The 15,060-nt window shown below is 47.3% G+C and overlaps 1 protein-coding gene across 1 annotated transcript; it reads left to right on the top strand.

Moving 5' to 3' along the window:
• The first annotated feature begins 5,498 nt into the window (after window positions 1–5,498).
• On the top strand, window positions 5,499–11,230 carry LOC146196480 (neprilysin-like). The gene is made up of 3 exons (XM_084597026.1): window positions 5,499–5,533; window positions 6,625–7,468; window positions 9,167–11,230. The coding sequence occupies exons 1-3, from the start codon at window positions 5,499–5,501 to the stop codon at window positions 11,228–11,230; spliced, it is 2,943 nt and encodes a 980-aa protein (XP_084453152.1).
• Window positions 11,231–15,060: the final 3,830 nt, after the last annotated feature.

Raw genomic sequence — 15,060 nt, 5'->3', positions numbered from 1 at the left:
TAATTTCTGTGATTATCCAAGTAAACATAAAAAAAAGACATAAAGTACCATCCCCACCGCTTTCCTTGGCCTCGCCGACTGTTGGCTTCTTTCCTTCATGTATTATAACGAGCACCCTCATTTCCCCTTAATTTATCTGCACATATATATATATATATATATATATATATATATATATATATATATATATATATATATATATATATATATATATATATATATATATATATATATATATATATATATATATATGAAGGAAAGAAGCCGACAGTCGGCGAGGCCAAGGAAAGCATTGGGGATTGTACTTTGTCTTTTTCTTTTAATTTTTACTTCATAATCACGTAAATTAGTAATGTAATGTGTTTAGGGGAAAGATAAATAAGCACAAAGTAGAAAGAAAAACAACATGCCGATGGTGGGAACCGAACCCACGACCTCCGAATAACGCGTCCGGTGCTCTTCCAACTGAGCTACATCGGCTTTTTTTTTTTCTTTCTTTATTTCCTGACCGAGGACGTACACAAAAAAGACACATGTGACATCAATAACATGACAAAATAAAAGATCAAGCATTGACTTAAAGCTTCGTCCTTCCTTAGCTGAAGTTGTCGGATTAAAAATCCCTCATATGTGACAACCCTTCAAAACTAACCAACCATTCTGACTCTAGTTTTAACGCTTTCTGTTCATCCACATATGCCCGTATGCTCTCTCTAAAGAGCTGTCTCGCTGAACGTGCATCGACGTCACCATGCTCTACAGCCATTCTGCTTTTCCATATGCTGTGGAGAGCCAGTAGCATCAAAAGATCCAACGGTGTATCATTGTTCGCTTCTACTGGCAAGAATCGAATACCATGTGGGCTTATGGGTAGTTCCTTTTTAAGCGTCCTCTGGAGCACGTCCCATAAAAATACGGCGTCCCAGCATTCGAGAAACACGTGTTCAATCGTCTCCTCTTTCCTGCATATTATGCAGTGGACACCCCAGGGTACAAAAAGCCCTTTCTGTTCCTTCCATTTCTTTACCTCCAATGTTCCAGTGTGCAGCTTAAAAAAGAACGTTTTCATCCCTGCCGGCACCATCATCCTCTTCACTCTTTTAAGAACATTTTTGCCCCCGGTAGACGAGTACACAGCTCTGTACAACGGTTCTGGAAGCACCACATCGCACAAGTCTTTATACAGTTTTTTCCGGTTTACACTCCACAAATAGTCTAAAGTAAACCGCACCATCAAGAACCTGTACGCCAAGACCACTTCCCTTAGATACCCGTGGACACCTCCTGACATGCGGTCAGAAGAAACGACAATTCCCGGGAGAGCTTGACCCAGGCGTAACTGACAGACCGTACGAAGAAATGGATTTTTCACATTCCTCAAAAACATGAAACGATTGACTAACTGGCGCAGAAACAGATGTGCCAAACCAAGCCCGCCGTCCTTCACCCGGCGGAAGAGATTTGTCCGACTTGTCCGTTCCCACGAAGACCCCCACACAAAGACGGCAAAGATACGATGCATCTTTTGGACATTAGCTCTTGAACAATATAACACTTGAAGCACGTACCAAACTTTTGTCACTAAAAACAAATTACAAATCGTGGCCTTCGCAAACACCGACCACTGCCATCCATTCCATTTGTCCACTCTATCTTTCAATTTACCGACTTGGTTTTTCCAGTATGGGTCACTGTCCCGATACGATTCAAGAGGGGCACCAAGGTAGCTGACAGGGTTGGTAACAAATTTCATGTTAGCAAAAATGCCTGGGGTCGCTGGCCAGTCACCGTGCCAGAAGCCCAGGCACTTGCCCCAGTTAACAGCACTGCCGCTTACAGCGCAAAAATCTTTTACAGTTTTCACAACTTCTACGATGCTTTCGTAGTCTACACAAAACATCGCGACATCATCGGCATAAGCCAAAAGCTTCACTTCTGCTTGATGCAGCTTGAAGCCCCGCATTTTCTCATGCTTGATAATGCTTAAACATAAGGGTTCAAGATAGATACAAAAGAGAAGAGGTGAAAGGGGGCAACCTTGACGAACTGAGCGTTGGACAGCAATACTGTCACCGACAGATTTGTTCACAATTAGTCTAGTTGTACAAGCACTGTAAGCCATAGCCACTCCTTCTCTGATGACGCATCCGACCTTGACATAGTCTAATATACACAAAAGCAAGTCGTGGGGTACTCTATCAAAAGCCTTTTCAAGATCTATTTGGAGCATTGCTACTCCAAGTCCACCAGCATCGCAACATTCAAGAATGGCCCTCGCGATGTGAATGTTCGTAAAAATGGACCTGTCTAATACCGCATGTTTGGTGGTCTCCAACAATATCTTTAATAACTGTTTGCAGTCTTTTAGCTAGTATTTTCATAAAAATTTTATAGTCGACATTGGTTAAACTAATCGGCCGGTAAGAGGTAACACTGCGTAATTGACCTCGGTCCTCCGTTTTGGGAATTAGCACTTCTACTTCCGGCCACCGGCGTGTACGGACGCAGAAGCATGAGCTCCGGCGGAGCGGCGTTTGCGGCCCAGGCCGGCCGCGGAAACAGGTTTTTTGACGCTTCGGCTGACGAGTATCAGGTGATTCTGCCAAGTTTGCCAACCGGGCGCATTGTGCTTAATACTGTTTTCATGCATGGTGATGTGAAGGCTCGACCATACCGAGTTGAAGACTTCAGGGACGCGTTGGTTCGTCTTGGATTGCTCCCAGAGGTGGTCGCCCTGGGGGCGTACCAAATGAACCACGTTTGGGCAGTGACGTTTAAAGACGCCGAGGCCACACGTAAGCTGCTCGCTGTCAGTGATGTGAAAGTGAAGGACCATTGCTGTGTAATCGTCGACCCCAACGACCAGGGCGTCCGGTTAAAGATTCACTGGCTGTTGCATGGCGTTCCTGACGAAGACGTGCGAGCCGCACTGTTGCCGTATGGGACAGTGTCTGACATCGCAAGGGAAAGGTGGCGCGCACAAGGCGTCACCGACAAAGGGTCAACTACACGCACCGTGTCCCTAAAGCTGAAGACAGGGGTGAAAATTGACGACATCCCACACCAGCTGCGAGTTGCCGGTGAGCCAGCGCTCGTCGTCGTTCCGGGCAGGGCTCCCCTGTGCCTTCGCTGCAAGACGACGGGTCACATCCGGAAGGAGTGCCAGGTTCCGCGCTGCGCTCGTTGTCGTCGTTTCGGCCACGACGAACCGCAGTGTGTAAAGACGTATGCAAACGTCGCAGGGCCCGTGAGGAACGACGACATGTCGGAACACCTCATGGACGAGGCGGATGCGGAAGAAGCAGCTAAGGAGTCAGGCACCAGCTCAGCAGAAACAACGGTCACTCCCCCCTGCCCAAACGCGGACGAGGTCAAGGAACAGGGTGTCAAGAATTTGCAAGCGTGTTCCGTCGGCGTCGCGGACGCTAAGGTGGCCAGCAGCAGCAACTCAACTGGGGACACGGAGGTCAGTCACAGCACAGTATTCATTCATGAGACAGACAGCATGGTCGAATCTGAGGCAGCGAACTCGGCAGCGGTAGCGAAGCGGACACACGACGACACGGAGGACCGAACACCAGGTCACGAGAATGCAGACGTCGAAGGACCGCCGACAAAGACTTCCACGGCGGTACGGCGGGCGTCCTATCGGACTAGATCGAACTTTTTAGAGAAAAGAGGGGGGGGGGGGCTGCATCCCTCCCACCTCAGACTTAACACCTGACACCATGGCGGGGTGCTCGGCCACAGACATCACTAAAGGTATGACCATGCTCCCGGGTATTCGTTCATCACCAATGATTTGTCTAGACAAAGCCATTAGATTCGCGACTATCAATGTTCGAGGGCTCGCAGCAAGGCGCAAGCAAAATCAACTGTTTCGTTTGGTTAGCGAGCTGGAGCCAGACGTCATCGCGATTCAGGAAACTAAAGTTGATGGTGAAGAAGAAACCGGGAGAATGGTTAGCCTTTTTACTTCAAGATACAATGCCGTTGTAAGTCATGCAGTTGGAGCAGCGGCTGGTTGTGTGCTGTTTGTGCGTCAGTGCCTTGGTGTCACAATTCAAGCTGTCACGACTTGTGCGTATGGCCGCTTCGTTGTTTGCGATCTCGTGCTGTATTCATACGAATGGCGCATCATTTGTGTTTATGCACCGAACAGCGTGGGCGAAAGGCGCGATTTCTTTGAAGGTATTCGTCAGTATTGCAACTCTGAAAGGCTAACTGTGATAATGGGAGACTTCAATTGTGTACTCTCCGCATCAGATAAAACCAGTAGAAGGCCGCATAGTGATGCCAGCACTTGTGTTCTCGCAGAATTGGTAAATGAGTTTAACCTTGTTGATGTGGCTGGGTGTCTGGAGGGTGGACGAGCGGCACAGTTCACTCATTTCCAGGCTTCTAGCCACGCTCGACTCGATAGGATGTACATATCTCTTGATCTGGTGCCTGTATGCCACGAATACCACGTTAAGCCAGTATCGTTCAGCGATCACTGCTTGGTCACCGTCACTATCGCTGGGAACAAAACTAAAAGTCAAGGATTTGACTGGCAAATGTGGAAGTTAAATTCAAAATTATTATCTGATGACAGTTTCCAAGCCGACGTTGAAAGGCATATAGCAAATATGAATGACAAAGGCGTAACAAAGTTAGGGGCTAAATGGGAGGTTTTTAAACAGAATGTCAAAATGACAGCATTGGAAAGGTCGAGCGCTATAGCCAGACAAGAAAGGGCCGAAGAAAGGTCCCTTCACGTGAATCTACAGCGTCTAATCGATGTGGAAAGCAATAACCCCGGTTTGTTCATAGACGACATACGAGCCCTTAAGGGCAAGCTTGAACTACTCGACGCTGACCGATATCGCGGTGCCCTTGTCAGAGCTAGAGCCGAACGGCTGATAAGGGGGGAAGGTCCGACAAAAAGGGCGTTAGGCACAGAAAAGTGGCACGCTCGAAGGAATCAGATAGATGAAATTGAATACCAAGGGACCACTACCAATGACAAGAAAGAAATCCAGCAAGCTTTCTTCGAGCATTATCGTCAGCAGTTCGCACGATGTGCAGTTGATATCGAGAGTTTCAAGAGAGTTTATTTGCCTTTAATGCCACAACTCGACGAAAAGACGACACGTGTGCTAGAGACCCCCATCACGGAGGACGAAGTGAAATGCGCTATTGGGAATTTGAACCCCGGCAAATCGCCTGGCCCTGATAAACTTAGCACCGCATTTTATAAAGCTTTCCAGGATTTTCTCTCGCCGGTACTGGAAAAAGTGTATAATGAAGCATATGACCTTAATGTGCTGCCGCCGTCCTTTGCATCTTCTCAAACTGAGCTACATCGGCCGCTGTCCCCCCTGCTACTTTCTTGGGTATCAATGTTGTCTGTATACAACTGAACCACACTGAACCCTGGCCAATCCCCCTTCGAAGGTATGTGCCAAATATCAAGGAAGAAGAAAAAGAATCGTTCCTGTCTGTGTAGGATCCTCGCTATGGCTGCCGAACAGAACAAGCTTCCTGTCTCCAGGTAAGACTTTCGGCATCACAACTGAACGCTGATGCTCTGTAGACCGGGGACGTGTTCTAACCGCGATTGGCTCTCGCTCGCCGAGGTCGCACGTGTGCCCTTGTTAGTCTGCCCACCGACCCCCCGCGACGCTGGTAATATTGCGCCGCCCACACCGCCCTTCACGCCGCAGTGCTCCTTATATATAAATGCACATTGATCGCACTTCAGTACAGGAGGTAGGCGAAGCGCCCTCTTCTAGGTGCCGGCGCCTTTACGAATAAGTACTTCCCTATACGGGGGACGTTGCAGTCAGTGCGATGCCATGCCGCTGCGTCCTTAGTGCGTCGCCAAATTATGGGCGGTCGCGTGGGAGTTTCTCATGATAGACGTCTCCCTCAAAACCAACGTTGAGTTGGTTTTGAGGGAGACATAAGAGCTCCATAATATAGAACAAGTAAACTACACATTCTGCACTCGCCTGCATGCTGCCTAATAGCATATTTCAATCGGCGAGCCGGAGGGAGCCTTCTTGCTCCACGAAACAGAAATGCTTGCTTCGATTGGCGATTTGGTTCAGATCCTGGCTTCTGATTAAAGCACAATGCTGCTATGGCCACGAGACATAACTAGACGTTTTCTCTCTGCACTGGCTTGGATTGCGGCTCCAGACCGCCTTTTGGAATATACGATATGGTATTGGTTGCCTCCCAAGGTTTAAGTGCTTAGACTGCCACCAAGCAAAGGATCAAGCAGGTTTTCGGAAACGGTACTCTACTATCGATCATATCCATACCATCAATCAGGTGATAGAAAAATGCTAGTCCTTATACATAGCATTCATTGATTACGAAAAAGCATTTGACTCAGTTGAAACATCGGCGGTGATGCAGGCATTGCGAAATCAGGGGGAAGACGAGCCGTACGTGAAAGTGCTGGAATATATATATATAGTGGCTGCACAGCAACCATAGCTCTGCATAAAGAAAGTACCAAAATTCCCATTAGGAAAGGTGTTAGGCAAGGAGACACAATCTCCCCAGTACTATACATATGTCATCCCCTTTTAAAATGTTGGAGTGTTTCACTATTCGCTCACAATTTCTTCGCAGGGGTATCCATACGGCGAAGGAAAAATCTGAGCAGGAGGACAGCCGAGATAAAAGAAAGGACAAGAACAAGCAAAAGAAGAAAAAGCACCGCCACCACCACCATCACGGCGCGTCCACCCTCGAGGTGATGCCTTCGTCGGCGGTGTCGACACCCGCCTGCACCCTGGCGGAAGAGTCCAGCGTAGCGTCAAGGACGAGCGAAGGCGCGTCGTTAGTCTCTGAAACCAGCTCACTTCAAGGTATTCCCGTCCAGAAAGATCAGAAGCAGAAAGAAACAGGGGATGCAGAAGCTCCGGAGCCAGAAGATATTGCTAGCGCTGTTGACAGCAGGACCTCAATGCAGAGCCCTTCCGATTCAAGCTCGACTCTGCTACAGGAAGGGCAGCTGTCGGAAGTCGTCGACACAAAGACCTTGAGGTTCTCGGGAAAAGTGACCGACAAAGACAGCGACAAGCAACGGTCACAACCAGATAGCTCGGCTGCCGGTAGAGAAGCGCCATGTCAGAAACTTCCACAGTCGACTACTTCCCAGAAGAGGGACACCACAGAAACTGTAGACCTCAACATGTTGCCCGGGAGCAGAGAAACCGCAAAAGAATGTAGCGACATTCCACTGCATACACAGGCGGTCACACCCGATACCGGAGCACCACGCCAGGAACCGTCAGGCCTAAGCCAGACTCCGGTTGCGGAGCCCCACCAACTGGAAGCAAATTCCATGACGACTTCACCTGACTTGATTGTTCCAAGTGGCCGATCATCCCCTAAGAAGTCAGCGAAGTTGTTCTGGGGAGACAGTCTACTCGACTTCTGCCCGAGCAGCAGGCTCGAATCGACATCGCTGGTAGACACTTCGCGTCCATGTCTACCTAATTATTTTGCACCGTTGACCGCCTATCGAACCGGGAGCGATAGCGTGGCGGCTACAATGTCGAGTTCGACGCCAAGGTCGACTGCAAAGACTCTCAAACAACAAGCGATTCCAGAAACCGCCAGTGAGGAAGTGACGAGGGCCGTGGTGGTCCCAGGTGGCAGTCAGTCATCGACGTCTAACTCGATGCTCGCAGGGCGCAGTGACAACCGATGCGCAACGAAACCTAGGCGCTCGTTGAGCTTGGGTCACTTAGAACGCCTGAAAAACATCGTGAGTGAGAAAGACGCGTTCACAGAATCTGCGCTTTTCTGAGCTGATGCGTGCGGCAGTATAATGATATCCTGATTTTCCAGTATACTTTCCAGAACAAGTATTCGTGCATTCGTGCCTTATAGAGGTTATCGCGGGAGTGGAAGATATGAGCATAACTGCCTGCAACTCACAATACCTTTCAACGCCAAAAATCCCAGATAAAAAGTTGTTCCTGAGCATATCATACTCGAAAATATAGCGCTATTGCTAACATCTCTTTTTTCTTTCATAATGCTGAAAACGACGCAGTAGAGCTGAAGAACAGCTAGACAAAAACATTTAAACGGGGCGTGTTTTTAAAAAGTATGTTTAAGATTTAAACCCGGAATATAAAATAGTGCAATACACCTGATCGCCACAAAGTACTGGCGAGATTTTATTGCTCCAGTTTCCAGGTGACAATTAAATTAAATTCAATCATATTACCTGCTACACTCTACTCTTTCTCTTGAGGAGGTTAAAGAAGATATATTGTACACCTGGGGCTTAAGATTGGGTTAATTATGTGGCTGCAGAGAGTGCAAGATGTGCCGCGAGAGCATAGCGACAGAATTATTTTTAACGCAGTATGACGCCAAAATTGGGCTGTTGCACGCGTGTTCCTGTTGTTGGGCTGTCAATTCTCGGACCAATGAACAGTGCGCCATGGCGCCGTGTATATTGTTTTTAATCGATGGAATTAAATTCGCTTATCTTTAAAAAGGCGGGTTCCGGAGGACGTACGATATTACATTGAGCATATTGCATTAGGCTCCATATTTATCGTACCAGATTTTAAAAATCACATAATTTGCATCGCAGCACGTAGCGGTTTTCATTCGTCGTTACCTTTTATCCCAGTGCTGTAAATCGTCCCACATACATATGACCTTGCTGATCGTGTTGGAGGACAAAAATTGCCAATGAGCTCAATGTCCCTGAACATTTGACTGCATTCAAATATGTAACTATATTTAAGGTTTTTACCCCACCAGAGGGGCAAAGTGGTTATGGCGCTCGACTACTATTCACAAGCATGCGGGATCTTATCCCGGCCTCCTCGGCGGCCGCTTTTCGGTTGAGGTTAAAAGCAAGGCACCTGTGTGCCGTATGATGTCAGTGCACGTTAAAGAACTCCACATGGTCGAAATTTTCGGAGTCCTCCACTACGGCGTCTCTCATAGCCTGAGTCGCTTTGGGACGTTAAACCCCATAAACCAAACTTATATTTAAGGTTTCTACTGCCAGTAGCAAACGGAACAATTACAATGCGCTAATATGACCTAATCGTGTCTTAGTGAATAGTTTTGCATTGTTATGCGAAACGGGAAGTCCTCTCGCGAAGCTAATGAATCCCTGTCAACGACACCGTTACAGATGCAGCTCCCTGACGCTGCTGTCGCGACTGCTGTCAGCGAAGACGCTTGGGCGAAGGCCGCGTTCGTGGGCGCCGGACTCATCTTATTTTTGGTGGCGGTTGTCATCATACTGATGCTACTCTGGAAGCATCCACCTCCGGAGGAGTCCGGAGACCCCCTGTGCCGAACATATGATTGCATTCAACACGCTACGGTCATCTCCAACATCACTGTCAAGAAGGGGGACCCATGCTTCGACTTCAGTGAGTACGTCTGCTCGGCCTGGGCACCACCTAGGATCACGCTCAGCCACTCCGTGTCGGCCATGGACGCGGCTATCTACAGCTGGTTCAAAGGCTTGGGCGGCGTGCTTCGCGACGGCCTCACAAAGCTGGCCATCGCACAGAAGCCACTCAACATGTACGAATGCTGCTCGGGAGATGATACGAAATATGGCATGAATCCAGGAGACTTCCTATCGTTTCTCAGAGAAACAGGACTCAGCTGGCCCCACACTCCACCGCCTGATGTTGACGCCCTAGATCTGTTTATATCACTGGGTTTTAATTACGAAGTTCCTTCCTGGTTTTCTTTGTCGATTGCCGGGTCACCGGGGCAGAGAGGATGGCGACTTGTCATTTCCCCGGATCATTACCTGCCTACCCTGTTGTTCCATCACGTGGAAATCCACAACAGCGGCGCATACGCTTACTACTGGAAGAAATTGTGCAGCTTTCTCGGGATCAACGCCTTGAATCACGAAGCCGACGAAAAGCTCATCAACGAGGTAGTTGATATGGAAGACGACATCCTACACACGCTTCACCGAGCACTGGCCGAACCGCTGAAGCTGTCTGCACTGATTCCACTCGGCGAAATCGGCAACTACACACCCGCGATTTCACCTGCAGTGTGGCTCAAGGCGTTTCAAAAGAGCTTGCCGCTGCGTCCTACCATGATTACTGAGGTGTTGCTAACTGACGTCCCCTACATGACAGCCGTCAGTAAACTGTTCGCAAAGTATGGCAACGAGAAACTCGTCAGGCACATATCCTGGCTTTTCGCACAAAAGTATGGGCCGGTAGTTAACCGTGTTGCGCTCGTTGACCACTTCGGAGATGCAGATGCAGCCAGAGTATCACGTCCTCTTTTTTGCGGCTCTAACGTCGAGATCGCGTACAGGGTCCTGCTTTCCAGCTTGTACTTTCTCACGAGCGTTTCCAGCTACGACAAGGCATTGATCGACAACACCTTTAACGCATTAGTGGCAGAGACAGCGAAAAAGGTAACAAATTGTAAATGGCTTGACTCTGAAAGCAAAGCGCTGGCTGCCGCCAAAGTTAGCGCCATTCGGAAGCGTCTGTGGCCTGAGGAGGTTGGCCTGAAAGCAGAGTACCTGGAACAAATGTACAAAGACTTTCCGGAGAACGAGTCTTCCTTTGCTGCCTTTTGGGTCAAATCCCGTAGGCAAATTCGTAAGGCCAAAGAGGAAGCGTTGAACCTCGGACTGCACGTTCAGCCGCTCAACTCCGAAGAGCCGTACATGAGCTATGATGCCATCTTCAATAGCGTGCTCATCGCCATAGGCGCTCTCGTCAAGCCTTTGTACTACAGGAACGGCACGATGGGCATGCTCTACGGAGGCATCGGATTCTTGATGGCTCTTGAGATCGTCAAGTCTCTTGATAGGAACGGTCTGCGATGGCACCCTAACGGTAGCACGGTGAACTCACTCCTCTCAGAGACGTCGGCACAAGTGTATACCATTAGAGACACTTGCACCAGCGGCGGGAGCAATCGTAGCGTGTTCCCCGAAATTCCTGCGTTGGAAGTCACATACTCGGCGTTCCAGAGGGCGCTGAGGAATCGGGGTCGCAGGTTCAGGATCGCAGAGGACCTGACAGAGGAGAAGGTGTTCTTCCTTACTCTCTGTTTCATGACGTGTCCACGAAGATACGTGAAGAGTCCTACCAAAACCGACTGCAACAAGGCGATGAGAAACTTTCCAGAATTCGCCAAGGCGTTCTCCTGTAGTCTCGGTGCCAAGATGAATCCGAACGTTAAGTGCGAGTTCTTCAACTGAGTGAAATGTGAAGACCGGCGCGACGCGAGATTGTCTCGCTTATAAGTGATTCAAGGATTTTAGTTTTGGACGTAGCTGTATTTGCGCCCCTAATCAACGCCATATCAGTGATTGTTTTATGTTTAAGGCATTCAGGGTGGCTTGTTTTGTTTTTCAAGTACGTTCTTCGCGGCTAAATGGGTTCTCGTTTTAAGCCTCGATTCGTCTTATTTATAGTTACTGGTGTGATTGACAGAACTTGATCGAACGCTTCTGTAAAGAATATTATGGAGTCACATATTCTGTGATGCAGTGATGTCGGACGCTCTTTAGATTGGATGGAATACCAGATGATTCTATCAAGCTTCCAGTGCATTTTCGTTTTTTATCATAGGTTTCCGTGTGATCTATGGGAGACTTTAAGGTCTGTTATAATCGCGAGATAACGAGATATTTCCGTAGGTGCGTTTGCTCAATTGTAATCTGCGCTCTGTGTTCTTTATTGCGCTTGAGTACATTCTCTACTTGGCTGACTGAATTGCTCAGCGGAACCATATTTGCCGACCATGAACTGTACCGCCAGGTAAGAGGAGGGCCTGTTCTAAAAGCGGCTGAGAGTGACTTTGGCCACCGTGTTACAGCCGCTGTTTTAATAGTATGTGTTGTACAAGAAAGAAGATTCGGGGTCATTTATTTTTGCCAAATAACTTCTTTGATGTGTGCACCCTCTTACGCGAGCCTCTGCGGGTCATTGTTTCCAGATTTGCTAACCAGTTTGGTTTATTCCTGGTGTGAAACTGCTGATATTCTCAAAGGTCTCATACTGCCTCATTGCTAAGAGTGTTTTATGCTTTTGTGGCCACCTGAGCACGCGTTCTGGCACGTTGTATTATACGCTCACTTCAAAAGACGGGGCGAGCATTTGCATGTGAAAGCGAATACAGCGGGAATATGGTGGCAGTATGTTTTGATACCATTCGTCCTCTATGATGGTACTCATAACTGTGTAGTATCTACATGTGCTGCTATTGTTTGGAACTTTAATTTCTGCAGATGTGTAAAAGTTGATCTGCGCAGAAACTCCGAACAGTAAGTTGTGAACTCAAGATACAATTTTATTTCCATTATGCAATAAAGATTCGGAAGTTAAATGAGCAACTTGATCGGTACATGTTATTCGCAACAAAGGCCTTTTTCGGCACTTATGTTAATTTTGCTAAAATTAAGGCGTTTTTCAAATTAAGAAATTGATTCAATAATATGCTTGCTAATGCAGCATACATGAATCTATATTCTTTATCAAGCCGACTCTCTCGTTCTTTTCTTAAGACATCATTGCTAACGTGCCTGAAAAATTTCTCGACTAAACCGACAGTCTACGGCTTTCGTACTGAAGACTGTGTATGGCATATGTCGACTACAGACATCAACACCCGTACCACCAGCGGCGGAAGGAGGGCGAAGCCCATTGTTGCACTTCATGCCAAGATTAAGCTCAAAGTTTTTGCTAGCTTCAATGAAAGCTTGTTCCACCCCCTATGAGAGCTCCTTAAGGAAGTAGCTGCTATGGACGCTGTAACCAGTTGCTGTACTGCTGCATTCTCCGGAAATACACATTTGGCCAAATTACCCCGCCGGGGTGGCGCAGTGGTTACGGCGCTCGACTACTGTTCCCAGGGGTGCGGGATCGAATCCCCGCCTCGGCGGCCGCTTTTCGGTGGAGGCGAAAAGCAAGGCGCCCGTGTGCTGTGCGATGTCAGTGCACGTTAAAGAACCCCAGGTTGTCGATATTTCCGGAGCCCTCCACTACGGCGTCTCTCATAGCCTGAGTCGTTTTTTGACGTTAAACCCCACAAACCAAACCAAACCAACAATTAGCCAAATAGTATTGCAAAAGTAGTTTTAATGATCACTAATTTCCTAGTATTTAATATACTGGCAGTGAGTTGCGATGAAGCACGTAAGTGTAATATTTGATCAAAATGAAATATTACATTGTCTCCTATCTGCAAATGCAGCACACTGTCGAAAAAGACTTGTTTGCAATAGCCTGAACATTGTTTTCAGAGCAATATTTTTTTTTAATTATTCGGTTAAATTCGGAAGAGCTTTTTACTGAAATTTCGAAAAACAAATTTTCCATCAGTGTCGTATGCTGTTGTATTTTATTCACTATGGTGTTTGTGTGCTATTTTCGCACTTAGAGAAATCAGTTCGCGCGAGCCAAGTGTCACCTCTCACTGTGTCCTTGCGAGGCGCTTGCGGATTCCGCAGACAAGTCCACAATATGCAGGAAGCGGAATCCTATACAAGTAAGCGGCGGCCGTTTTCATGTGGACAACAGTGACAGGCGGATATTTGAAAAATACATGGAAACCGAATGGCTAAATATTTAAGCAAACTTCTTATCTTATCACCTGAGCACTTCAGTTTTTTAGTGCTTACTCAACCACCCTTGCCTGTCTCACTGGCGCATTTAGACAAGCCACTGAGTCAAGTTACTGCACTGCAGCGGCTTTCATCGACCTAACCAAAACATCTCATAATTTGCACAGCACCCTCTGCTTAGCAATTACTGCTCAATTACAGAATAATATCAATTTCGAAATTGTTCAAATTTAGTTTATCAATTATTGTATTGAAATCTTTATAAAACATTATTCCAGCAGTGTTTCCCAATATTCTTCTCGTTTATGCTAACTTAACTATTTTTGCCTCTATTCGCAATTATTTTGATATCGCTAATGCGAACCAATCGTCTAAAATTCAATGCTCCTTCTATGATTTTCTTGCCTTATCTACTTGTGATAACATTCCAGTATACATTATTCACTAAACGCTTTTTTTCTCGCTTTGTGATGCTAATTATGCATGTATTTTTATGTGCGTGCGATGACAGAAGGCGTCCTTTTAGCTTTTTGCCTAGGTAACTCATTCGTGAAGTCGCTACTGTAGTACCTGCTGCCAAACAAGAGCAAGCCCGCCTCTTTCGCTCATCCATCTAGAGCGATCATAGAAGCCACGTGATCAGCATCGTCGTAATAAAGGGGGCCATGTTTCCCTTAACACCACCACCGCCGAACGATGCGTGTCTGACATGGTGTCAGAAGTGGGATGCCAAGCGAAGCTTACAAGTGACGGAAGTTTTTACGGAAGTCATGGCAGCAGTAATCGTCTCATCGCCATGGCAAGGATAAAGCCTCCTCATCCATTCGATTTCTACAAGACCGCCGCCAACTGGCCCTCCTTAGATAGAAGAATTCGGGGTTATAACTTCGCATTCGATCTCTATCAACAAACCGAGTAAATTCAAGGAAGAACCCCCCTTTTCACAATTGGCAGGAAGGAAAGAGGGGTTCTTGGGTCGTTAGCTGTAAATGAAGACCTGGAACTTCAATGTGATAATGTCAAAGTTTGAAGCCTGATTTGTGCACACGAGGAATACCGCGTATGAAAGCGCATGCTTTAATCGACGTCGGTAAGCAGGGCGAAACTGCAGATGAGTTTGCACAATTTAGCAAAGCTATGCTACTTCGACAGCGTGAAGGAAGGCTTAAGGGATCTCTTAGTAGTTGGCCTTCTAGACAATGCACTGCCAGAAGAGCTTCAAATGAATCCCAAGTTAAAGAATACCCACCGCACTCGCGAATGCGCGAACAAGTGAGACGGTAAATCAGCAGCAAGCACACTTGAAATGACGTCAACTTACGAGCGTCGAGGCTTACGTGCATCAGTAAAGAAAGGCAGGAAAACGGAAGGTTTCAATCAGGAATTGGATTGAAGGACAGCCGTTGCGAGCAAAAAGTGTACATACCTGCGTCGTGAAAAACCCATCCATTCCTTTACTAGGA

Source organism: Amblyomma maculatum, chromosome 3 (assembly GCF_055883805.1).
Source record: "Amblyomma maculatum isolate TAMU_Amacu chromosome 3, ASM5588380v1, whole genome shotgun sequence".
NCBI lineage: Eukaryota > Metazoa > Arthropoda > Arachnida > Ixodida > Ixodidae > Amblyomma > Amblyomma maculatum.
Note: the sequence above shows the minus strand (reverse complement) of the source record. Positions and strands in the feature narration are given on the sequence as shown.